General features: G+C 49.5%; 1 protein-coding gene across 2 annotated transcripts; it reads left to right on the top strand.

Moving 5' to 3' along the window:
* The first annotated feature begins 59 nt into the window (after window positions 1-59).
* On the top strand, window positions 60-26,256 carry PRPS2 (phosphoribosyl pyrophosphate synthetase 2). Of its 2 annotated transcripts, XM_047764308.1 has the most exons (8): window positions 60-316; window positions 6,438-6,621; window positions 13,092-13,190; window positions 14,413-14,537; window positions 20,662-20,835; window positions 21,419-21,578; window positions 23,653-23,759; window positions 25,762-26,256. In XM_047764308.1, the coding sequence occupies exons 1-7, from the start codon at window positions 195-197 to the stop codon at window positions 23,743-23,745; spliced, it is 957 nt and encodes a 318-aa protein (XP_047620264.1). In that variant the 5' UTR covers window positions 60-194; the 3' UTR covers window positions 23,746-23,759; window positions 25,762-26,256. The 2 variants fall into 2 exon arrangements, with proteins under 2 accessions (XP_047620264.1, XP_047620263.1); XM_047764307.1 differs by lacking the exon at window positions 25,762-26,256 and having other exon boundaries at window positions 23,653-24,719.
* The last annotated feature ends 209 nt before the right edge of the window (window positions 26,257-26,465 follow it).

The raw sequence follows: 26,465 nt of genomic DNA on the forward strand, positions 1-26,465 counted from the left end.
GCTCCTCGGGTTCCTCCTCCTCCTCCTCCAGCCCCGTCTCTCCGGCTCCTCCTCCGGCGCGCTCCGCCCCCTCCAGCTCCTCTTAGCTCCGCTCCTGCGGGTGTCCTCCACTCGCGCTTTCCCGCTCTCGTCTCGGCCTCCCGTGCTTCTGCCGCCTGTGCCGCCCCGCGCCGCTTGTAGCCCCGCGCCCAACCATGCCCAACATCGTGCTCTTCAGCGGCAGCTCGCACCAGGACCTGTCCCAGCGCGTGGCCGACCGGCTCGGCCTGGAGCTGGGCAAGGTGGTCACCAAGAAGTTCAGCAACCAGGAGACCAGGTGGGGGCCGAGCCGGGGAGGGCGCTGGGCTTGCGGCTGCGGGGCCGGGCCGGGGCCGGCGCCCGCCCGGGACCCCCTCTGCGGCCGCCCGCTCCCCTTCCGGGGCGGGACGGCCACTACGCGGCCTCCGCGCCACCGCCGCGGCGTCCGGGAGAAGCCGAGGAGGGCGGCCCCAGCCCGGAAGAGCGACCTCGGGGCCGTCACAGGGTGTCGGGGAGAGGTGGGTGCAGCCGGCGGGAACCGCGTCGGTACGGGGCACGCGGGGAGGGACGCCCCTGGGCGTGCTCGACCCGGGGTCCGGGTTCCTGCTGGGCAGATCCTAAGCCCCGGGCGGGCGCTGTCGGGAGCGTCCCGCCCACGTCCCCGGCCCCAGCAGCGCGCTGGATTCGCCGCGGACGGTTGAAAATGCCGCTTCCCTGCCATGCCCCAGAGATTCTGATCCGAGTCTGGGGGCGTTTTAAAAGCTCGCAGGTGACAGAGTTGGGCGTCCAGGGTGCTGGTGTCTGAGTTATCCAGGGTGTGGTCCTGCAAAGTGTTTAGAGCCTGGGAACTCGCGGGCGCACGTGCTGGGATCCCCTGTGCTGTTAACTTTTCTGCCTCAGAGTTGATGGACTTTTTTCAGCTTCGTCGTCGTCCTGGGTCTCTGCTGTGTCCGGCAGCAAGGCCATGATGGCTTGAGGGTAACTGCTGCCTATGTCTCAGGTCCACAAGTAGTCTGTTCTGTTCAGTGAGGTCAGGCCGGTGGCCCCCTCAGATATCTTTGGCAAAGATCCAGTTCAGCCAGCCTTTTCAACAAGTGGTGCTGGCACAGTTTTTGCAGCTGCCAAATAAAACCAAACACAGACCCCCCCCCCAAACAAACCATCCCCCAAACAAACATAAAAACAACTGCATCCGTACTTCCCACCATTTCAAAGATGAACTTGAAAATGGATCACGGGCCTAAATGAAAAACCTAAAACTAGAAACTTCTCGGAGGAAACATGGGAGACAATTGAATGATCTTGGATTAGGCCAAGATGGCTTAGATACGGAGGAGAGATGTTATTCCATATCCAGAAGTTGGTGTTGGCTGTTGAGGCAGCTCTCGGGGATATGGGAAGCCCTTCTTCCAGGTGGAAAATGCCTGGTATGCTGCCCTGATGGTAATGGAAGTGAAGAAACATTTGCGAATGAGTGTCTGATGGTACTAATGCAAGAGTCGTTCAGCTAAAGAATGCCGCTTGGCATCCCGAGGTCTTGGAGGATGCCTAGGGCTCTGGAGAAGGATCGTCGATCTAGGTTTGAATGCTGCAGCATTTTGCCAGTCCCATGCACGTTGCAGGAGCTTTCAGAAGAGTGTGATAATGGGTGGCGGCCTGTAAGTCAAGGAGAAATTACTTGCTTTTGCCTATTTTAGAGCAGCCTCTTGATAATTGGAAATCAAGAGATTTCAGAAACCACTCAGCATGAAGTCTGGGCATTGCTTATGGAGTTACCTTCTATGCTTTTATGTATGTTTGATGTTTTTATGATCTAGACTTTTAAAAGGTTAATTTCCTGACTTTTCTCTCTTCCACGAACTGTCTAGGTCCAGAGGTTTTTACAAACAGGCCCTCCTGTCCCAGGTACGGTTCTAGGGATCCAGTTTTGACCAAGGTGGTCCTAGAGATGAGACACAGACGGGCAAAAGGCTGAGAGCATTGATGCAATTTATGTCCAGGGGCCCCTTCCTGACTCGCTCCCTCAGCCAGGACCAGAAATCTGGTCTGCTGTCTACTGGTGCTCACTGGCCCCATGCCTCATTTATAAGACACTGTCTGATGGGACACACAGCCTCCATGATTTCACCTTCTCATCTCTAAATCCTGTCAGCTCTGCAGGAGGATGTCGGTCCCAGCTTTACCGTAGACCCGTGAAATCCCACAGCGACATCCTAGGACAGCAGTGACGAGAGTGTCTGAAAGGCTGCTGTGACCCCTTCTACTGGTCACTTCACCTGCCTGCAGAGTCTGCTCTCTGGATTGTAAGACCCAAAGTTCTGGCTCTCCGTTGTGTCACACATCACCCCAGAACCTCGTGGCTTAAAACAGTAATTGTTGATTGAACTCGCAGACTGGCCATCTGGGCCGGACTCAGCAAGGACGGCTTCGTTCCCTCCCATGTGGTGGCGTCAGGGACGCTTCACTGGGGCCAGATGATCCACTTCTGAAATGGTTCACTCACATGGCCAGTAAGTTGGCATTAGCTTTTGCCTGGGCGCGTGGTCAGGAACCTCAGTACCTATCCGTAGGGTGCTGGAGCTTCCTGATTGGAGCATGGAAGCTGAGGGCCAAATGCAAAGGATTCTAAAACACAACAAAGGGGAGCCACTAGGCTCTTAAGGCCTGAGCCCCAGAGTGCCTGGTCCCTTCTGTGCCCTTGTGTTGTCAAGCATGGAGTCTTCCCAGACCCAGGGGCTGGGACCACAGATCACACCTCTTGATGGGAAACGTGCTCGTCTGCGGCTGGCTTTTAATTACCGCACCCATTCCTTGTTGACACAGATAAACCCATCAGCCGCCTTCTCTCGGGAACAGTAAAGAGCCTCCATCTGCCCAGCCGGTGGATGCTGCCTTCTGGCCACGGTTTTTAAAAGACCTCAAATAAAGATCAGTCGTGACCATCCGGAAGAGTAGAAGCAGGAATAGCTTGGGAAAAAAGTTGCCATGGTGATTTCTGGACTGCTCGGCAGGGGGATTGAGGTTGCTGAGAAAGACTAGGCCAGAGAAGTTGAAGTTTGGGGAGAGACGGTCGGCAGACCGGGAGCTGGTGAACCTTTTCTGTAAGGGGCCAGGTAGTGAGGCTCTTAGGCTTTGTGGGCCTGGGGCAGCCCCGTTGCTGCCGCATCCTAAGTTCTGGAGGACCGAAGGGGAACACTCTGTTCCTTCTGGAGGCTTGAGGGACGCCTGGCTCTGACCCTGCTTCCGTGCTCACATCTCCTTCTCTGACCTCTTCTCACTGCCTCTTCCTTTTTTAAGGACCCTCGTGATGCCTTAGGGCCCACGAGAATAATCCAGGGTAACCTCCCTGTGTTAAGGTCAGCTGACTAGTAGCCCTCATTGCCTCTGCCCCTCTGCTTCCCCTTTGCCTTGTAAATGAACACACAGGTTCTGAGGGGTGGGACGGGGACGTCTTTGGGAGCCCATTGCCCTGCCTGCCACGCCATCCTCGGCTCATGGGCTGAGCTGTCTCGGAGCGTGGTTTCCAGGTCGACTTCTCCGCACGGCGGATAGGATGTTCACCCAGGACTTAGGTTTAGCTGCTTGGTACCCAAGCTCGGAGGGGCTGCAGAGAATTCTGTCTCGCTCGCATCCTGAGGTTGGCCTCGTACTCTTGCATCTATGGCAGAGCACCTGGACGGCGTGACCGGCTCTGGCCAAAGCTCGTTTTCAGATCCCATCAGCTTGAAAAATGGCATTTTGTTGTTGTTTGTCTTTTTAGGGCTGCACCTGCGGCAGATGGAGGTTCCCAGGCTAGGGGTCGAATTGGAGCTGCAGCTGCCGGCCACAGCCTCAGCAACATGGGATCTGAGCCGCATTTGCGACCTACACCACAGCTCACGGCAACGCTGGATCCTTAACCCACTGTGCGAGGCCAGGGATCAACCTGCATCGTCACGGACACTGTTGGGTTCTTAACCCACCGAGCAGCACCTGCAACTCCTGTTGTTGGTTTTTTGTTTTTTTGGGGGGTGGAAGAGTTAGCTGGTGGCTTAAGCAGGTTAAAGATCCAGCGTTGTCCCTGCTGTGGCGTGGGTTCAGTCCCTGGCCTGGGAACTTCCGCATGCCACAGGTGCGGCCAAAAAAAAAAGAACAAAGAAAAAAAGAAATGGCGTTTTGGTCTCGTAATTATTCTCCTTGAAGTCGGGTAGAAGCTTTAGTTGCTTCAGATAGACTACTGCGTGGCATTCCAGATGGCACTTGTAATTACATTTTCTCTGGAAATAACTGGCTCAAAAGATTTTAGTAAGATGATACCCTCGGGTGAGGGCTCCCGATGGCAGGAGCAGGGGCACCAGGAATCGTACGTGTCTGCTAGCGTTGGACCGCCTCACTCTCATGTTGAACACTCAGAATGCTATGCCCGAAATCCAGAAATTTGCTGATAGGCAGTTTTTGAAGACTTTAGCTCTGATTTGCACTTTCTTGAGAAGCTCCTAGAGGATGCTCATCCACAGAACAAGGAAGTACACCCAGAAACGGTACAGAACATGGGAAATCCAGGGCAAGGGAGGTGGGGATGGAATCCCTAGGGGGGCAGCTGTGCCCAGAGAGAAGGAGAACCCAGGTCGGCCAGCTCAGGAGAGAGGGGCCAAGGGCAATGGGATGGACGTGGCCCTCGAGGCCCCTGGCGTTGATGTCTCAGGCTTACGTGTTGAGGCTGCCATTTGTACCTAGAAGACTTAGCAGAGGAAAGGATAGGATGCTTTTCTTCAGGGCAAACAACTCCCCCCCCCCAAAAAAAAAAGTCATGCATAAAAGGAACGTATAAACTTGGCTTTCAGTTTACTCTCTGGCTCAGTTCTGAGCAGCATTGACCCAGTTAACAGGTAAGCGCTCCTTTGCTTCGAAATGCTGGTCTGTGCTGGGAGGATGACGAGATGAGATGGGAAGGCCCCACAGGGAGGGGGTGATGGCATGGGGAGGAGCCTGAGAGAGGATGGCGATAAATCCCTATCCTCAGTGGTAAGAAGTCAACGCATGATGCCCACGATGTCAAGTCCAGATGAATTAGTCCAAGCATCAGCCAGGGGCTCTGAAGATAATATCTCAAAACCACAGCAAGAGTTGAAACAGGGAATTCCCTGACAGTCTAGTGGTTAGGACTCTGCACTTTCACCCCTGCGGCCTGGGTTCAAGCCCTGGTCTGGGAACGGATCCTACATCAAGCTGTTGCTTGCTGCGGCCCTCCCCCCCAAAAAAAAGGAAGAGGAGTTCCCATCGTGGCGCAGTGGTTAACGAATCCGACTAGGAACCATGAGGTTGCGGGTTCGATCCCTGCCCTCACTCAGTGGGTTGAGGATCCGGCGTTGCCGTGAGCTGTGGTGTAGGTTGCAGACACGGCTCGGATCCCAAAAAAAAAAAAAAAAAAAAAAAAAGAAGTTGAAATTGGCTGTCTCTGGGCTGTTTATTTGTTATAAGTGTTACAGAATGGTTTGAATTTTTTGGGGGAGGGGTCTTTTAGGGCTGCACCTGAGGCATATGGAGGTTCCCAGGCTAGGGGTCGAATTGGAGCTGAAACCGCTGGCGTGCGCCACAGCCACAGCAACTCGGGATTTGAGCTGTATCTGTGACCTACACCACAGCTCACGGCAACACCGGATCCTTCACCCACGGAGCAAGGCCAGGGATCGAACCCGCGTCCTCACGGATGCTAGGCAGGTTCATTAACCACTGAGCCACGATGGGAACTCCTGAGTCTTTTTAAGCAATGTGCATATGTAACATGAAAAGAGGTTAAAAAACAAACCAACCCTGAAATATAATATTTCTCCAAAGAGAGTTAATGTGATAGGCCTGAGACGAATTCTAAAGAGCATATGAGGTCCCCTCATACATGAAAAAGGCCCTTTGCACAGTGGCAAAGGCTCTGCTGGCCTCTGGGAACTTCACTTTTGCAAGGCTTCGCTCCCTTAACCTGTATGAGTGGCTCACTGCTAGCCTGTGCGACCCACGTGGTTCACGCTGAGTCCCTGTGAGTCGGGAGTTTGGGTGATCCACAGGCAGAGGGTGCCCACGTGCCTGGCCCCCAATAAAACCCCGGGCACCGGGTCTCTGGGGAGCTTCTCCAGTCGACACGCGTCATCACACACGTCTTGTGTGGTCACGCATGTGTTGTCACAGCTCACAGCTGGTGGCCATTCACCCGTCGTCCGTGACTCCCCAGGGTTGAAGAGGAATGAGTCTCAGAAGCTTGCTCCTAGTGTCCCCAGACCTCGTCCGAGCGCCCTTTCCCTTGGCTGATCTGGCCCCGTCTCCTTTCAGTGTGGGCAGGCCTGGCCGCCGGGAGCCGGGCGGGCTGAGTCCCGGCCAGTCGCCAGCCCCCTGGGGTGGGCCCAGCCACACTTGCCTGGTGACAGGCGGCATCTTCCTTTCCCTAGCGTGGAGATTGGCGAAAGCGTGAGGGGGGAGGATGTGTACATCATCCAGAGTGGCTGTGGCGAAATCAACGACAACCTGATGGAGCTGCTCATCATGATCAACGCCTGCAAGATCGCCTCCTCCTCCAGGGTGACCGCCGTGATCCCATGCTTCCCCTACGCCCGGCAAGACAAAAAGGACAAGGTATGGGGCCGGGGGTCCTGGTGGAGGAAGGCGCTCGGACTCCCTGGCTGTGTTTCTTTTCCCGTCTTGGTACCTCTGGATCCCTGGAAAGTGCTTTCTGTTGTATCGATCAAGTAAATAGGCTTTCTCCCCTTGGCTTTATCAAAGGTTTGTCTTTGGACCAGTCATCATGCTGATATTTGTAGAGAGAGAAACAGATAAGAGGGTATTTTGCAGGTGTGAAAACACCATTTCTCTCGTCCTTGTGAAATTGCTGTGTATCTTTGTGGTGGTGGATAGAGCTAGACACACACACACACACACACACCCCCCCCCCAGTGAGTCGGAAGCAGATCACTGGATTCTCTGAGTGTCAGGATCCTGGTTGTGATCCCCTTCTGTAGTTTCGCAAAATGTTACCTTGCGGAACTGGGCCAAGGGCGTACCACGCTGGCTGTCGGCATCTCATCTTGCACCTTATCTCAGGATCCAAAGTGTCATTTATTCCATTGTCTCTTTCTCACCTTCCAAGAAGAATGAAGTTCATATCGTTGAGTTACTCTTTTTCTAACACGAGCCCTGTAGGAGGCTCTGGGAGTTTCAAGAAGAAATTGCAGACATGGTCTCTGCCTCCAAAAGAAGTCAGGGAGGTTGGAGTCGGAGGGGAGCTTTCAAGGGGATTGTATTGCTTTGCCAGTGTTGCCATAACAAACGACCACCCATGGGGAGGCTTAGGTGTACTCAGGTGTATACAAGTGTACTCTCTCCCTGTCCTGGAGGCCAGACCTCAGGGGTCAAGGTGCCAGCAGGCTCACCTCCGACGACGACTCAGCGGGGAGCCTTCTTTGGCTCCTCCTGTTCCTGGTACCTCCTGCCATTCCTTGGCTTCTGGTAGCCGCCTTCCTGTGTCTCTCTGTGTCCTTCCCTCTTTAATTAAAGGATAGCCTTGGGGTGTAGCCTCCCCCGGCCCCTAATCCAGAAAGATCTCGTCTTGATCTCCCCTTACCTCTGCCAAGACCCGATTTCCCAATGAGGTCACGACCTGAGGTTCTGGGTGGACAGGGGTTTGGGGACCACCACCCACCCCTCTACAGGGGTCAACTCTTAAGCTGTTGTCCGCCTTGTATTTTAGGAATAGGTGTTCGTTCAGTTCCAGGTGAATCCTTGCAGATGACTAGACACTGCCGCCCAGTGACGGGGTGACTGGTGATGAGAGAGATTTTCCCCAATACACCTCCATCTCCATAATTCATGTTCTGAAACACCCCAAATTTCTCAACAGCACCTAAGATCCCCTCCTAAATGGGGGGGGGGAAGTCCCGTTATAAATTTGAATTCCTATAGCAAGGTCCCCCTAAATTTCAATGCCCACATGTTCACATGTAGTTTCCAGAGCCCATGGTGAACACAGCTTCGTTTCTCACTACAAATTTGATCTCCAGAACGCCATCCTGCCCTTGCAATACGAATCTCCATATACATTAGAAGGGAGTCAGCAGACTTTGTCTCAAGGGCCGTTCGATCTCTGTGGTGACTGCCAAACTCCAGTTGTGATTCCAAGACAGTACGTCAATGAACAGACGTGGCTGCGTGTCATGAAAACAGTTGTTTATGGACACGGACATGTGAATTTTAGATAAGTGCCACGTGCCCTGAAGTGTTCAGTCTGTCTGTCTGCCTGTCTGTCACTTGGTGACTTGGCTTTAGCTTGTAGGCCGCCCAAACCTTGGCTGCCATCTGCTGCTGGGAAGCATTTGACTTCCCACCTGGCATTCATGGAGCTGCTCTTTTGCTCCCATGCCCGCGGCACATGGACATTGCTGGGCCCGTGATTGAATCCCAGCTGCAGCTGCAGCCTACGCCACAGCTGCAGCAATGCCGGATTCTTAACCCGCTGTGCCACAGTGGGAACTCCTGTGGAGCTGCTTTTATTCTCAACTTGACTTGCAAGTTTGATGTGCATTTTTAGCTGCTAAATAGGCATTTCCTTTTTGTCCCCTCAGCGTGGTCTGTTGTCTTAGCTCTTCCTCCTGAGTGTTCCCATGAGAGTGTTTAGCATCTTCATCCTTGTCCCTGTCATCAAGGAGCTAATATTCTGCTACTATTTCTCTTTCACATAACAGGAGGTTTAGTACATTCCGTATTCTGTAATTTGGCATCACATTGTCCTTTCACTCCTAGTAGCTTTTGCATTTGGCCCGAAGATATTTGATACATTGCTTCTGCTTTGGGAAGTTGCTCCTTTTACTATTACATAGCCCTTGTCCACTGTGTAACAGTTTGTCACCCTAACCTGCTTTTTAACTGATACACATATTGAGACACCAGCATTTTTGTTGTTGTTGTTGCACCGGTGTCTGATTGGCAGTCACCTCTTACTCCAAGATGATCTCTTCGGACTTCCCTTCATGGCTCAGTGGTTAACGAACTGGACTAGGATCCATGAGGATGCAGGTTCGATCCCTGGCCTCGCTCAGTGGGTTAAGGATCTGGCATTGCCGTGAGCTGTGGTGTAGGTCACAGATGCGGTTCAGATCCAGTGTGGCTGTGGTGTAGGCCGGCAGCTGTAGCTCCGATTCGACCCCTACCTAGCCTGGGAAGCTGCATGTGCCACAGGTGCGGCCCTAAAAAGCCAAAAAAAAAAAAAAAAGATGGTGTTTTCAAACCATGTTTCTTATGTGCATTCATAATGAAGTCTTTGTGGTATAGAGAAACTAGCACTGGCTGGGTGGCTGGTATCCTACCTCCACAGGGGATGTGACACTGCGCCCCCTATTGCTGTGCTGATGACAAGAGCCCTCCAAAGCCTTTGACACCCTAGCAGGCTTCACTGTTGTTCTCTGGGACTGCATTGTTCACCTGCCTCTTGATCCATGTTCCCGTCATTGAACATCTAGATGGGGTTTCCTTGAGGGGCCGTGTTGAGCACCAGTTTCTTTCTTTCTTTGGTTTTTTGCTTTTTCGGGCCGCACCCGCGGCATATGGAGGTTCCCAGGCTGGGGGTCCCATCGGAGCTGTAGCCGCCAGCCTACGCCAGAGCCACAGCCACGCGGGATCCAAGCTGCGTCTGCAACCTACACCCCAGCTCACGGCAACGCCGGATCATTCACCCACGGAGCGAGGCCAGGGATCGAACCCGCAACCTCATGGTTCCTAGTTGGATTCATTTCCGCTGTGCCATGATGGGAACTCCAAGTTTCTTTCTTTCTTTTGGCTGTGGCATGCTGCAGCTTAAAGTGCCATCTGAGTTCCCAGATCAGGGATTGAACCTGGGCTGCAGCATTCAACACACTGAATCCTAACTACCAGACCACTAGGGAACTCTCCCATCTTGTCAGTTTTTAAAGCTTGTCACATTTCCACTTTGAGCAGGACAGCATCTTATACATTGAATAAGATCTGGACTATATGAAAGTCTTTGTGCTGATTGGGCTGGTTCACAAAATGTGTGGCCTTTGACCTTGATCCGCTTTTTTTTTTTTTTTTTTTTGCTTTTTAGGGCCGCACTCGCGGCATCCAGAGGTTCCCAGGCTAGAGGTTGAATCGGAGCTGCGGCTGCCGGCCTGCACCACAGCCACATGGGATCCGAGCCTTGTCTGCGACCTACACCACAGCTCACGGCAATGTGGAATCCTTAACCCGTTGAATGAGGCCAGGGATTGAACCCACATCCTCATGAGTCCTAGTCGGGTTGCTTACCACTGAGCCACGACAGGAACTCCTTGATCTACTTTTCATTAGGGGAGTCGAATGTTTTGTTTTCCATTGCTGTACCTTGACTGCCTCTGTTGAAATGCCGTACACATTTTTCTCTTTATTATTGTCTGTAATGTCACTTCACCGGTGTATCATTTTTCCTGCAAGGTGCCCTTGGGTGTGGCGCCAAGTTATGAAACACGGTACAAAAACCAAGGAGGAGATCGCAAAGTATGAATTTAGAAAGCATGCCTGTGTCTTGGCTCCCAGAAGTAAAAAATGCTTGGTGCCATGGAGAGATGAGGACGGAGGAATCTTCCGGCAGGTTATCAAGTTAGAGGAAGAGCCCCCAAATGGATGAGTCAGATTCCTGTGATCGATTTGTTCTTTTAATTATTCTGGGGTTTTTATTAGACTGAATAATTCTCACAGTCAGTGAGGTTGGTGACTAAGCCTTGGCAGCTTGGTGTGTAGAGAGATTCTGTTATTAGTATTGATTGAAGAACTGTCGTATGCAGGGTACAGCGCTGGGGGCTGCAGATGATGTAGAAATCTCCCAAACCAATCTTGGGCCCTTGAGGGATGGCCTTATGGTGTACTTGTGACCTTTGCATCGCACTTAAAGGAGCTTTTTTGTGTTAAGGGCCGCACCTGTGGCATAGGGAGGTTCCCAGGCTAAGGGTCTAATGGGAGCTGCACCTGCCAGCCTACGCCACAGCCTTAGCAATGCCAGATGTGAGCCGCGTCTGCAACCTACACCACAGCGCACGGCAACACCAGTTCCTTAATCCGCTGAGCGAGGCCAGGGATCGAGCTTGCATCCTCATGGATCCTAGTCGGATTGTCTCCACTGTGCCACAACGCGAGCTCCCTAAAATAGCTCTTGATGTTGGTCTTTGAGTGCATGGCCTAAGGTGGCCCCAAGTGGTGGAGGCCAAATACTCTGTCCCTTGAGAAGTTCAGAGCTTTGAACCAGATCTGAAGGATGAAGGGCATTGGGCTCAGCAGAGATGGTGGCGAATTAAGGGTAAGGCAGGAGTGCGGGCAAGAGGGAAGGAGCAGCCCAGTACCCACTGCGAGGATGGACCCTTCCTTGTGGCTGAGGGCTGGAGGGTGGAGCTGGGGGGCCGACCACTTCTCAGTAGCTAGAACATACTGGCGGGAGGACTTTTTATCCCACAGGCGACATGGAGCAGAGCAGGAGAATTACATGATGAAAAGCTGAGTTACACTATATAGTTAGTTGAAAAGTTTGCACTATTCAAAAAAAAAAAAATTAGGAAACCATTTCTCCCAAATCTCACTTTCTGGAAACATCTGCCATTAACATTCTGGGGTGTTTCCTCTCTGTGTATGGAAAAAAAAAAGTGTGTGTGTGCTTGTATTATTATAAAGTAGTAGGGTTTTTTGAGAAAAGAATGGCGTTATTAGAGAAAAGAAAAAGAAGCTGTTTACATTGTGATATAATCGCCGTGTGTTTGCATGAGTATTGTGTGTGTGTGTGTTTAACAGGGATCATTTATTTGTTATCATTTGTTGCTATTTTGAATGAAATCTTTTTTTCTTTTCAGCTTTATTGAGGTTTGACACTGTTTAAGTTTGAGTGAGATCTTCTTTTAAGCTTGTGTTTTTTTTGGGGGGGTACATAGGAACACTATTTACAGCAAAATGCGCAACTCTTGTCGTCTAATCGTGCCTGTGTGGTTCCTTGGATTTGCTTTGATGGGGATGGAGCTACCGTCCAGGGCGGATGGTGTGGGAACTAAAGCTATGAGCAGTTAGGTGGCTGCAGAGAGGATTCAGCCTCAGGCTGCATCTCCTTCTCTAAAGAGCAAATTATGTGTCACCGGAAGGTGTTCCTTCTTCAGTCTGGTTTTGCTTTAATTTGGAACACTATTTGCTCCCAGCCATGGTGCAGAAACTCATCTTTAAGGGCTGGCCTTGGCCTCCAGGGCTCTGCAGCACGTGCCTCTGCCTCCCTTCCCGCGCCCCCTCACACTCGCTGCTGGACCGCTGCCTGTGGCCACGCTAGGCTTGGTCCCATCCACGGGTGTGACCTCTCAGCCTCCAGGACGTCACAGAGGCTGCTCTTTCTGGAATGCTGGTCTCGCCTTAAAAGTGCTCTGTCCGGGCTCCAGCCTTGCCGTGAGCTCTGGTGTAGGTCGCAGACATGGCTCAGATCCCATGTGGCTGTGGCTGTGGTGTAGGCCGGTGGCTACAGCTCTGATTCGACCTCTAGCCTGGGAACCTCCATGTGCCGAAGGTGTGGGCTCCCCCCCAAAAAAAAATTTTTTTTTTTTTTTAAGAGAAGTGCTTTCCCCAGAGAGGCCTCTGACAACCAGGGTCTTTAAACTCGATATCCTTCCTGCTATTGTCTGTCTGTCTCACTTTCCGTCTCGGTATCTCTTTTTCTACATACTTGTCACAACTGGAAGTCTATCGGTTGGGATATTACATGTATTTAGGTATAATTATTCGCTTCTTTGATATTTGTTCTCTCTTCCCCGTGTCAAGCACCTTGTCTCACTGCGTAGATGTAAAAAGTATTTGGTGAATAAAAGGGGATGCGCATCTTTAGCTGCTAAAATTTACAACTTTATTAAGAATTCATTTAAAGAATTAAGTTCCTATTATTGAAGTGTTTAAGTAATTTTAAATTATTTAATGTTAATTTTCCTCACGGGGAGTAAAGCATCTGCGCTTCCTCTTTCTCCTGGAAATCTTAGTGGGAGGACTCTCAATGCACCCCTCTCTTCCTTGTTATAAAACCCGTGCCTTCATATTTTATATTTCAGAGTCGTGCTCCGATTTCAGCAAAACTTGTGGCCAATATGCTCTCGGTGGCTGGGGCAGATCACATCATCACCATGGACCTGCATGCCTCTCAGATCCAGGTTCCAGCATGTTCTTGGTTGTCCTCGGTCGGGGTGGGGGCTTAATGCATGTGGTTCGTTCCTAACTGGTGAATATTTTTCGAAGGAGGTAACTTGACTTGTGTTTCTGAGTTTGTAGTATGGTGACTCTCTTGGATTTTCATCCTTACTGAACTTCGAATTTAATGTTGCTATCGCCTGTCCCCAGCCCAGCCTTGCCACTGCTCACTTTTGGAGGAGCAAGAATGGCTTCTCAGTAGAAACTCTAAAATTCCTTCTCAACTTCTGGAAAATAGGTAGAAAAGGAGAATCATAATGCAGGTTTTCGGTTTTGTTTTGTTTTTTTTTAAAACTCTTCATAAGGTAGTTACTGTATCTGTAAAACCAGCCAAGCACTCTGTGATAGCTATTTGGCTTCTAATAAGGTGCTTAAGTAACAGCAAACCTCTCCTCCCCCACTGCCCTGCAAGCCATTCTCCTTTTCCTTAGGATACAGGGTAAGATAATAGCCTGGGTCCCCAAAGATATGGATTGGACTGAAATCTCCTCCTGGAACTTATTTGTCTGGATTTAATTCTGTTAGAATTAAGAAAAGGGAGTCTGCACTGACATAGAAACAAACTTAGGATTACCAAAGTGGGGCAGGTTTGGGGGGGTAAATTTGGAGTTTGGGATTCGCAGATACACACTACCTTATATCAAATAAACAGCAGAGACCTGCTGTATAGCACAGGGGGCTATATTCATTATGTTGTAGTAACCTATAATGGAAAAGAATCTGAAAAAGAATATATGTGTGTGTATGTATATATGTATATCTCTCTCTCTCTCTCCCTCTAAACCGAGTTACTTTTTGTACACTTGAAACTAACACAGTATCGTAAGTCAACTATACTTCCAAAAAGAAGTTTAAGGAGTTCTCGTCGTGGCTCAGTGGTTAGCAAACCCGACTGGCATCCATGAGGACGCGGGTTCGATCCCTGGCCTCGCTCAGTGGGTTAAGGATCCTGCATGGCTGTGGCTGTGGTGTCGGCCGGCAGCTGTAGGTCCGATTCGCCCCCTAGCCTGGGAACCTCCATATGCCAAGGGCACAGCCCTAAAAAGACCAAAAAAAAAAAAAGTTTGAAAGAAAGAAAGGGGCAGTCTGCTGCTAAGGCTTCTTTTGAATAAAAAATTCATTTCGTGAACGAGGAGCTCTTTTTAAAAACCCTGCTCCAGTGTGATCCCCACTTCCCCCCCTTAGGGCTTCTTTGATATCCCCGTGGACAACTTATACGCGGAGCCCGCGGTCCTGCAGTGGATTCGGGAGAACATCGCCGAGTGGAGAAACTGCATCATCGTTTCACCTGATGCCGGCGGCGCCAAAAGGTACTGACTGCCCGGGGCGGGGGCACAAGGCGGGTCTCTGCGCTCCTGGACCGCTTTTTCTGTTCCGTGTGTGTGAGATCAGGAGGCAGGTCTTAAGTTCGTTAACAGTGTGTGTTGCCAGCGAGCACGTCGGTAGCCAGCAGGCTTTACTTCCAACGCAGAGAGCTGCGCCTTTCACGCGTCATCACTCGTGGAGGAAGAACACACGCAAAAAAACACACGTGTGCACACAGAGAGTGATTTTCAGCAAAGAATGTTTTGAGTTATTTTTAAAGTTGTTTAAATTTCTCATTGTAAAGGTAGTGAGCCTAATTGTAAAACTGGGCTTTTAATCAACAGCACGATTGACCAGGCTAGTCCTTCTCACCAGAAAAGGAAGCCAAAAGAGACCTGGATTTTAAATCCAAGTCCGCAGAGCAGCAAGAAAGAGAGATGTCTGTGGCCAAGAAATCAAGCCACCCACACTCAGGTAGCTTGGAGGATGGGCGTCGGATCCAGGAAGAGGCAGCTGGCTTGGGTGTTCCTGCCCGCGTGGGGGTCTCTGGAGATAGGGGAGGTGACGGGGAGACCTCTCCCCTACAGCCCAGGGCGGAAAGCCAGGCGTGGCCCTGGGCCTTTGCCTGCGGCCGGAAAGTAGCCACCCAGGAGAGCGCCAGCGGAGGGTCTGTGCCAGGGGCAGGTGTGCGGAGGGATCCGCCTCCTTCTCCGGGTGCGCAGGTCCCCAATTCCACGAGCCCCGCTATGTGGGAAGCCCTCCCGGTTGAAGACCACCTGGTCATGCTTGACAGCCAGGGTAGAAAAGCCAGGGCTGCAGCGCCTGCACATAACGGGGGGCGGGGGGGGCAGCCAACACCATGGGGGTCACAGAACCCTTGTCAAGCCGTAATGTGACGGAAAGTAATAAGGTGCAGAAAGCATCGCCGCGCGCTCAATGGCATAGAAGGCGGTGCTGAGCAGCAGGTCCAGAGGGCTTCAGCAAATCCAGGGGAGTTAAGGAGCCATGGGTACAGACAGTTGAGGATCGGGGTGAAAATGATGCAACTCTGATTTGATCCAGGGTACTTTATTACACCTGGAGACTCAGTGACTCAGAGTTACCTTGTCGAGCAGCACAGCTGCTGTCTGGGTGGGAAAGAGTGGAAGGGGCTTTTAAGGCCCAGGCAGGGCCCTCGGTTAGGAAGGGAGAGGTAGGAGTTCCCATAGTGGCACAGCGGAAATGGATCTGAGTAGTCTCCATGAGGACATAACGCTGGATCCTTAACCCTCTGTGCCGGGCCAGGGATTGAACCTACGTCCCAGTGCTTCCAAGGTGCCCCCCATCCTGTTGTGCCACAGTGGGAACTCCCATAACTTGTTTTTAATAACAACTTATGCAGGTAGAATTCATGGACCTGCACTTAATCCATTTTAAAGTGGGCGGGTCAGTGGTTTTGTGTATTCAGAGGTCGGCATCTATCACGACTGACTATCGAATTCCAGAACATTTTCATCAGCTCAGAGGGTGACCTCCCCCACTCCCTCTCCCTCCGGCCCGCGGCCGCCACTAATCTCTGTTCTGTCTGTGGAACTGCCTCTCTGGCCACTTCGTATAATAGATGCATCATAAAACATGTGGCTTTCGCGTCGGGCATATTTCTCGTTTTGACCAGAACAGCTTGACTTTGATAGCTAAGAAGCCAAAAGAATCACAGATTCCACAAACTTGTGTGGCCTTGTCTTTTCCTATCCCGACCCTATTTTTTTTTAATGCGTTGTCTAAAACTAAACATACTCTTTGCCAAACTTCAGACAGGGAGATGGTCCTTCCTGAGAGGCCTCTCTTCTTTCCAAAGGGAGAATTTCCTTATTCAAACATACCGCTCCTTTTTAATGTCACACAGATGCTCATATGCTGCACACACGTCTTCACTGTTTTTTGAAAACGTGTTCCACCTTAGCAGGGATTCCACGGCTGTGCTGAAGATGTGCTTTCTGGCTTTTCGAAGCCAGGTAATCGGCCCTTGTGTGTGGAGTCGTGATTCCTGCAATCAGTTTCCTGTTCCTTGTCAGCAGGTGCTGCTGCTGTTCGTGCTCTTGGGCCCTGTGTGTGGCACCACAGTCCTTTCACGGTTTGGATTCTCGTGCGAGTAGGATGCATTCCTCGAGCTGCTCTTGCCCAGGCCTGGGGCCTGAGCCTTTTCGATTTTGATGGACAGGGTCCCAATGTGGCCTTTCCAAGAAGACAGACCTTTGGGATTAACAGATACACAGGACTCTGTATAAAATAGATGAGAAACCAGGCCCCAGTGTATAGCACAGGGAACTATATTGAGTATCTTGTAATAACCTGTGATGGGAAAAAGAATCTGAGAAGGAATAGGTAGATGTGTCTGACTGGGTCACTGTGCTGTATGCCTGAAACCAACACAGCATTGTAAATCAGCTATCATTCAATTTTTGTGTCTTTTTTTTTTTAATTTATTTTTTGCTTTTTAGGGCCGCATCCGCAGCATATGGAGGTTCCCAGGCTAGAGGTCGAATCGGAGCTACAGCTGCTGGCTGACACCACAGCCGCAGCACCATCAGATCTGAGCCGTGTCTGCAACCTACACCACAGCTCATGGCAATGCCAGATCTTTAACCTACCGAGCAAGGCCAGGGATCGAACCCGCAACCTCATGGATGCTAGTCGGGTTCGTTAACCACTGAGCCACGACGGGAACTCCATAAATCAGCTATAATTCACTTTTTTAAAAAAGTTGACATTCCTGAGTGTGGATGACAGCGACTTGGTACAGAGGTTCACCCGCTTAGCAAATTTTTGGACTTCTTTTACTTTTTTTTTGGTCCCGCCCCTGCTACATACAGAAGTTCCCAGGCTGGGGGGGTCACACCTCCACCACAGCAGTGACAATGCTGGATCCTTAACCACTAGGCCACCAGGGAACTCCCAGACTTCTTTTACTTTACAAATCAGCTAAATGCTCCATGGCTTCGCTTTCTGTTAGTTCTGGTTGTTGTGCATAAGGTTGAGTTTATTTATCGGTCATGTTTTGGGCATGTTTCTTTGTCATTCATACCTTTCTCCTCCTCTGTCAGCTGCAGGCTTCTTCCTCTGGTTTGTCAGCAGCTGGGCACAGGCAGGAAGTGACATCTTTGCTTCTCCTGTGTGTTGCCCAGATTTTCCACTCCGTCCTCTTGTGTAGTTTTGTTCTCTGCAAGAGTTTTAAAGCATTCTTCTGTGGTCATCTTTATCTCTTTTTCACATGATGGCTTCTGGGTTTATGAAGGGTTCACCCTTAACATTTTCCTTCTCCCATGATTTCATGTATTTGAAGGGTTGCCTTTTGTTGTTGCTGTTGGCTTGCCTTTTTTTTTTTTTTTTTTTTTTTTTTGGTCCTTTTAGGGCTGCACCCACAGCATATGGAGGTTCCCAGGCTAGGGGTCAAATCGGAACTGTAGCCTCTGGCCTACTCCACAGCTCACAGCAATGCCGGATCCTTAACCCACTGAGCACGGGCAGGGATCGAACCCGCAACCTCATGGTTCCTAGTCGGATTCGTTTCCACTGCGCCACGACGGGAACTCCGGGTTGCCTTTAATGTTGCAGTTTTTCCTCTGTCTGAAATTTGTTTTGGAGTAAAAAGTGAGTAACAAATCCAACTCTTTGTCCTCCCAGCGATCTGATTGTTCCTATACTATTAAATATCCCTTTCTCCCCATCGATTTGAAATGCCATCTTTTATTATATACCAAGTTCCCCCATCTGTTTGCCAATCTTTGTTTCTTTAAAAAAATGCAGAATCAGCTAACCAGAGGAAATGGCCAGCAGTGAGAAGCTGTTTTGTAAAGATCCTCTTCAGAGCAGTTCCAGTTAGACCACCCCTGCTCCCTCTGTGCAGGGAAAGGCAAGCTTTTTGGGGATGTGCATTTCAGATTTGTTGTCACCTCTGTTCCTCCCCCTCCCCCCCCCCCATTTTTGCTTCATATCGTTGTCATCCTCATATTCTAGAGTAAGTTCTTGCCAAACTGACACAACAGCCTCGCAGCTAACATGTGATACATGCCATTATCTGTGGCTTCTCTGCTTGCTGCAGAAAGTCCTGTTTCACCAAAGAAAATACGTATCTATCTGAAATACCCGAACTTGTCTTAGAAACAACTTTGAGCTTTGATTTGTTCCAGGTAAAACTTACTGTCGCCACAAGATGTCACTTGTGGGCAGCCTTCGAAGCCAAGAAATCGAGACCGTAGGAACCACACCTCCCACTGTTGAGCTAGTAGTAACATAAAACTGGTTGGGGAAGTCGGTGAAAATAAATAATTCAGATTAGACATTTTTCCTCTCTCTCCTTTGGGAAGAATGTAGTTGTGTATCCAGAAGAAATGGAACTCAAACTGTATCATTTTTGTTCTCACTCCTCCAGCTAAGGTTTCTGTGTGATACACGTCCTATGTCAGGACTAGGTATTAAGTCTTAGTTATACCCCTAGAAAAGAAGACCTGTAGCCTATTTAGAGGTAGGAATGTTCCAGCAACCCAGGGGGCTTTTCGCAGGAATATTTTCCTTTCTTTTTTGTGTTTGCTAGTACCTTTGGGTACCTGAAGCGGCTGGGACACCCCATTCCTTTTCCATGCCCTCCCCCACTCGCCCAAACCACACTGCTCAGCTTCTTTCCCACCCAGGCCTCTGCGCCCCCTGCTGGCGTGTTTGTGCACAGGCTCAGGAGAGTGGGTCACCTGGCTAAGGTGTGAACACAGGTTGTTGCTTGGATGAGTGGCTGAGAACAGCAGCCCCTGAGACTGGTGCTTCTGCATGCAGAGCTGTGGACTAGGGGCCCTGCCCTATGGAGATCTTTCTGGTCTTTACAGATAATAAAACATAGGCACATATATATGCACATCCATAAGGTGTTCTAGAGTCTTTTCTTGGGAAAATGTTTCAAGTTCTGAGGAACGACCTTTCTTTAACTGGAATTTAAATGGTTTGTCTGGAGTTCCCGTCGTGGCGCAGTGGTTAACGAATCCGACTAGGAACCATGAGGTTGCGGGTTCGGTCCCTGCCCTTGCTCAGTGGGTTAATGATCCAGCGTTGCCGTGAGCTGTGGTGTAGGTTGCAGGCGCGGCTCGGATCCCGCGTTGCTGTGGCTCTGGCGTAGGTTGGCGGCTACAGCTCCGATTAGACCCCTAGCCTGGGAACCTCCATATGCCGCGGGAGCGGCCCAAGAAATAGCAACAACAATGACAAAAAGACAAAAAAAAAAAAAAAAAGAGAGAATCTGACTGTCGTTGCTCGGGTCACTTTGGAGGTGCACGTTTAATCCCGGGCCTGGCTCAGTGGCTCCAAGGATCCGGCATTGCTACAGCTGTGGCATAGGTCTCAGCTGTGGCTCAGGTTCAGTCCCTGGCTCGGAAACTTCCATATGCCATGGATGCAGCCGTTACCAAAAAACAATAAAACAGGAAAATCTTCATGTCATCTTATGTCTAGGGCACTGTTTTATACTAAGTTTCATCATTGCAGTTTACTCCTCACAGGAAAGATCCAGAATGCCCTGAGCCTCACCGGCAAGCCTGGCCTGCCACGTTTTCCTCCTTCCATTGCCAGCTCAGGCCTTTCGGAGCTGATAAGCTCTGAGTCTTGGCTGTAGGTGAGCAGAGGTCTGGACTGTGATGGCCGTCTCAGGAGGCCTCGAGTGTAGTGAGGCCCGTTGTCCCAAACCTATGGAGTATGTGGTTATGCTAAGCAGGACTCTGTCCCTGCTGGCTGCTCCCCAAACTGAGCAGATGGCAGTTTCTGAATAACTCGCTTTCAGTTGCGCTCCTGACTTCAAAAGGTGCCTGCAAACACTAAGGCACTGAGCATCGGCTTCTTAGCCAGGAGTTTTAGCCTGTGGTCAAGGTGCCCCGATTTTCCTCACCAGCCGCCGCCACCAACGCAAGCCTGTGTTCTGGCACGTGTCTCCCTGTGCGTCGCTTAATGCGTATTGTGTTAAGCGACCCGGCCTGGCTTTGCAAGTGAGGCGTGATTCTTGCATTATCTTGGGCCGGGCTGGTTACGACAGTCCCAAGATACAGCCATGGAAGACACGTGTTTGTCTGCGCGTCGACAGTATGTGACATTTCTGTCTGTGTCTTTGAACAGGGTCACATCAATTGCAGACAGGTTGAATGTGGAGTTTGCCTTGATTCACAAGGAGAGGAAGAAGGCGAATGAAGTGGACCGGATGGTCCTGGTGGGTGACGTGAAGGACCGAGTGGCCATCCTCGTGGATGACATGGCTGACACGTGTGGCACCATCTGCCATGCTGCAGACAAGTATGCGGGCGGTTTGGGAGTTTGGGAGAGCACTAGGACGTCTCGTTAAAAAAGGGGGAAACGCCAGCTTTTAAAAACCGGGCCCAAGAGGAGTTCCCGTCGTGGCACAGCGGAAACAAATCCGACTCGTATCCATGAGGATGGAGGTTCGATCCCTGGCCTCGCTCAGTGGGTTGGGGATCCGGCATTGCTGTGAGCTGTGGTGTAGGTCACAGACGCAGCTTGGATCTGGCGTTGCTGTGGTTGTGGTGTAGGCCAGCAGCTTACAGCTTTGCTTCAACCCCTAGTCTGGGAACCTCCATATGCCCTGGGTGTGGCCCTAAAAAGACAAAATAAATAAATAAATACCAGGCCTACTTTATCAAATTATGACTGATTGCTTATTAGCAGTAGTGTTTCAGACCAAAGGCAATTCTAGGCCCATTTGTTTTTTCTTGGTAGGAAAAAAAAAAAAAGTCCTCTATGGGCTGGTTTTCATTTTCCAGATGGAACTTTCAGTGTATTTTTAAAAAGGTCAGAGAAGGTACTTCTTGAAACTGAACACAGAAGGAGAAGACAGTATTTTTTGTCTTTGATTTTATAGGCTACTCTCTGCCGGAGCCACCAAAGTATATGCTATCCTTACCCATGGGATCTTCTCTGGGCCCGCTATTTCCAGAATAAATAATGCCGCCTTTGAGGCTGTTGTTGTCACCAACACCATTCCACAAGAGGACAAAATGAAGCACTGCTCCAAGATTCAGGTACTGGTTACACTGCAGGCAGAGCCAAGCCGTGCGGCACCTACCTCACATCCCAGACAATAGCATGTTTCTTGTATGTGTGATTGCTGCTAAGGCAGGTTGGCAGAGATGGCAGTTTCCCACAACGGGAAGGTCTGATACATGTCAGATCTCTGCGAAGGGCCGGAGCCAGCAGATGTCACAGTTAGAAATAGTAAGTGAATAGAGCCACAGTAGAAAAACAGTAAGAAACAAGTTCTGCTTAAAGCTACACGGAGGTACCATATGACCCACCAGCTCCACCTCTAGGGTTATTCCCCCAAACCTTGTGCACAGATATTCATATCAGGCCCTATTCACAGTAGCCAAAAGGTGGAAAGGACCAAATGTCAACCAACGGTTGAGTGGATACAACTGTCCATTGTATACAAGTGTGGTCTCTTCTTAACACCGGAATTCTCCTGAGCCTTAAAAAGGAAGGAGATTGTGGCAAAGGTGACAACAGGGGTGAACCATGAAAGCAGTATGCTAAATGAAAGAAACCAGTCACAGAAAGACACATGGGATATTTTAACTAGGTTCCACCTAGCCGAGTGCCCCAGAGTAGTTAGAGCATAGAAAGGGAAAGGAGAGTGGTGGTTGCCAGGAGGAGGCGATGGAGAGTTAGTGTTTAATGGGTGCGGAGTTTCTGTTTGGGATGATAAAGTTTTGGAAATAAGTAATAGTGATGGTTGAGTTGAATGCTTCTCAGTCGTATATTTAAAAATGGATAAAATGGGAGTTCCCGTCGTGGCTCAATGGTTAACGAATCCGACTAGGAACCATGAGGTTGCGGGTTCGATCCCTGGCCTCACTCAGTGGGTTAAGGATCCGGCGTTGCCGTGAGCTGTGGTGTAGGTCGCAGACACGGCTCGGATCCCCCGTTGCTGTGGCCCTAGTGTAGGCCAGCGGCTACAGCTCCGATTCGACCCCTAGCCTGGGAACCTCCATATGCCGCAGGAGCAGCCCAAGAAATGGCAAAAAAAAAAAAAAAAAAAAAAGACCAAAAAAAAATGGTTAAAATGTCAGGGTTCCCGTTGTCGCTCAGCGGTAACGAACCCGCCTAGTATCCATGAGGATGAGAGTTCAGTCCTTGGCCTCGCTCAGTGGGTTAGGGATCCAGTGTTGCCATGAGCTGTGGTGTGGGTCGCAGACCTGGCTTGGACCCCTTATTGCTGTGGCTGTGGTGTAGGCCGGTGGCTACAGCTCCGATTCGACCCCTAGCCTGGGAACCTCCATACGCCGCGTTACTCCTTCCTGCCCCTCCTGTCTTGGGAGGCTCCCAGAGAGTTGGCAGTGATCGTTTTACACTGACTGGCCTGAAATCAGTTGAAGGGGTTTGAGTCCCCATTTTGCCTCTGTGTCTCAGTGAACTTTGGCAAGTTCTTTCATTGCTGGAAGCCTCCATTCCATTCCCATCACTGGAGCATGATGATGGATCCTAGTGACCCGCTTCATGATTTCTCATCCATCCATGTCCATTTGGCGCCAGAAGATTGGTTAAAAAATGATCAGAACAGCTGCGCCTTAGATTTTGCTCTCTGATTAGCAGTAGCTGAGAGTCAGCAAATGAAGGCCCACAGGCCCAATCCAGGCCATCATCTGTTCTTGTAAATAAAGTTTTATTGGAACACAGCCATGCCCATTCTATATGTGTTGTCTGGGGCTGTTCTCATGTTGACCCGGAGTTCGATGATCACAGCTGTGCTGTTAAACGGCCCAGCCGTTTAACAAAATGATTGAGTGAAATTAATTTGTAAGCAACAAGCACCCCGAGAAATGGATGTCTCTGGTTAAGAGAGCAGACTGAAAAGCCCTTGAAGCATCTGCAGTGGAAAACCTCCCTTCCAGGATCCCGTACGAGTCTGCAGTTGGAAGACAGACCTCAAACTGTCTGTCCTCTCGGCAGAAATGGGCGCAGAGGGTTTTGAAAGCAGCCCGTTTTTATGTGCTGGCGAAATCATTCCTAAGCTTTTCGGCTTCTGCGTTTCTGACTAAACGTGACTAAGATGTCCCCCTTTCCCCTCCCCCTCTCTGTCTTCTCGTTGGCCTTTAGGTTATCGACATTTCGATGATCTTGGCCGAGGCCATCCGCAGGACCCACAACGGCGAATCTGTGTCTTACCTGTTCAGCCACGTCCCGCTCTAAGGCCAGGATGGGAGGTGTGGAGCAAGCCTGAGCTGGCTTCGGACTCGCGTGCATTTGTCTGATGTTTTCTTTAGCTTTAGAACTGAGTAGTTACATTAATGCAGAAGCATCAGAACTTTGTGTGCTCCCCAGCCCAGTGTTTCTCCTTCTAAAGCTCTTGACCATTGATTTCCAGTTTGCTGGGGAGGGCGGTGGTTTATTTGATCTTTAAGTGCACAGCCTTCAATGAGAAGTATTTTTGTCAGCTTGACCTGTTCTGATAGGTGACCTTTTCCTTTGTTCTGGCAGTACTTGGAGGCCACAACTTAAGTGCATGTTGCCATTCTGGAAGTTCATAGTTTATGTGTTTCGGGGTTGCCAAAGGTCACGTCAGATTAAAGCCTCTGTGTAAATATAAAATGACAATGCCTATGGACATTCGGATGACACCTTGTAGAGAATTAGCCTTTTACTTCTGAGTCAACCTTTAGAAAATGTGTAATACCCTGAGTGTTGAATATTTGTTTCAGTGATCAGGTTTCCAATAAACCCTTTGGGCCATTATGCTGAATTTAGACCAAATTTTATGTAGCTGAAGGTGGCCACTGACACATTGATTTTGGGTAAACATTAGACCTATCAGAGGCAGTGTAATTCAGAATTTTTTCTATGGCCACTTTTGAAAAACATGACTGTCACTTACGTGCAATATCATGTTCTCGAATCCCAAAATTGTGTTCAGCGGTAGATCTGACTGAGGAACTGTTTTGAGATAGTCTCCAAGTTCACTGTCACATTCACGCTCTTCTGTGCCCATCCCAGATGCACCTCGTGTCCTGCCATCGTGGTTTTTTATGTCCCTTTTTTTAGCTCTTGCTTTTACTTTGCCTTTTTTCCAGTGGTTTCATGTTGCGGGTTTCCACTTCTTAAAGTCCCCACCAATTTACTAGTCCGATCACTGTTTTGCTTTTAACAAAATAAAAAGGTGAACTTTTGTGGGTGCCTCCAAATACATATTTTAACACTATTTCCTTGGTGTTGAGCTCATGGTCTTTGGCCTTTTGTAATGAGAAGGAGCAAGCCTCTTAGGCAACAGAGGATTTTTAACTAAAGCTGTTACATGAAAAATGTGGGTGAGAAAGGCCTACCGAAAAAGGACGAATAAGTAAACATTAGTTGCTCCATTAAGGTAATGTTCAAGTGGTGGCCCAGGGGTGATGGCAGAGGGAAGACAGCTTTATCCACAGGTGGCCTTAGACGACTCCTGAGTGGGGTGCCCCCCTCGCCCGTCCTCTCTGGCAGGTGGCAGGCGTTGATGCCGAATTTTAGTAAGTGCGTGTTGGTGGCGGACAGCCAACTGAGTGCTTCAGCCCCCAAAGAAGAAAACGTGCCTGCATAGACAGAGCCCAAGAATAATAAATAACAATCTCCGCCTTCTGCTGAATCTCAAAACTTGACGAGGAGAAGTTCTCTGATCTCAATTCTATGAGTGGAGAAATGAAATCTCTAAGTCATCAACAAACCTGGATAGCAATCGTTAAGGTTTCAAACTTCAGTACAGCAGAGGTCGAATCAAAGTTAAGGAGTATGACTTTACTCATTGCAGAAACTAGCATTCTGCTGTACCTTAAGATGGCTTTTGAGAAAAATATGGCATTGGAGCCTGGTAAGGTCAGCTATGCAATACAGATGGACTCTTATCTAGAAAGAGTTGATTTGAGATATGTAAAGAGCCTGTTGAGATGTATGTGATTTTTATTGTGGACAAATGAGAGATACCTGTATTTCTTGACGTTTCTATGCACAGAAAGGAAAATGTAGTTATGAACGTGCACAAGCAGATGGCTTGGCATATAAGTGTAGACGTGTTGACACAGACTAAAACCAGTTGATTTAAAGGCAATCATTTCATCTACGATACAGAGTCTAACATATAGAGCTGATTTTAAAAAACAATCTTCCAATAAACAAAGAAAACTTGGTGTTGTCATTCTCTGAATTAAGAACTGATTGGTTTTCTTTTTTATCATTATCCAGCTCCACTTTTGTATTTTAAAGGGCTTCTGGTACATTTATCAACTAACTAGACTAGACCTAACCATACGCAGCAGCAATGTAGACCTTTCCTGTTGGATGGATCCATTCGACAAAGATGATGAAGACGACCTTGAGAGCAGCTTAATCCCAGAACTTGTGCCTCCCCTCACTGCTTGTGTGGAAACATTGAAGCGAAACCACCAAATATGTCAGTTCTTTCCAACTCTGCGGAACGGGGGTCAACTCGGCGTACACCTTGCCAAAAAGGGGACCCAGAGAAATAAGAATATACCACAGTTGCTCAGCTTCCAACTTAACATTAATCAACTTTAAAGCGATGCAGATTATAACTTTCCTTGGGTAGAGAGGAAGTCAACTGGATCTCAGGAAATGCATCGTTTGCAGTGCTTGTATTGGTTTAGAAAATGGGATTTAAAGATCTTGCAACACTGTACTAAAACATTTCAATAAAATCATGCTCCTTCTTCCTTTCTAGTTTGTAGCATCATTGTGGAGTAATATATTTTGACAAGTGGTGTGTTTTGATGGAGTGCCTGAAATGTTTGCTGCTTCACAGTAATAGACCAGCACATCAAAGTACAGAAAAGCCAGAAGTTAATTGAAGTCATCTCTTCATTTTGAAGCTGTCTTTGAAGAACCAATGGGCAGTCTCTTTGCTCCACAGCATAATAGCTGTGCCACTT

Source organism: Phacochoerus africanus, chromosome X, assembly GCF_016906955.1.
Source record: "Phacochoerus africanus isolate WHEZ1 chromosome X, ROS_Pafr_v1, whole genome shotgun sequence".
In the NCBI taxonomy this organism is placed as follows: Eukaryota; Metazoa; Chordata; class Mammalia; order Artiodactyla; family Suidae; genus Phacochoerus; species Phacochoerus africanus.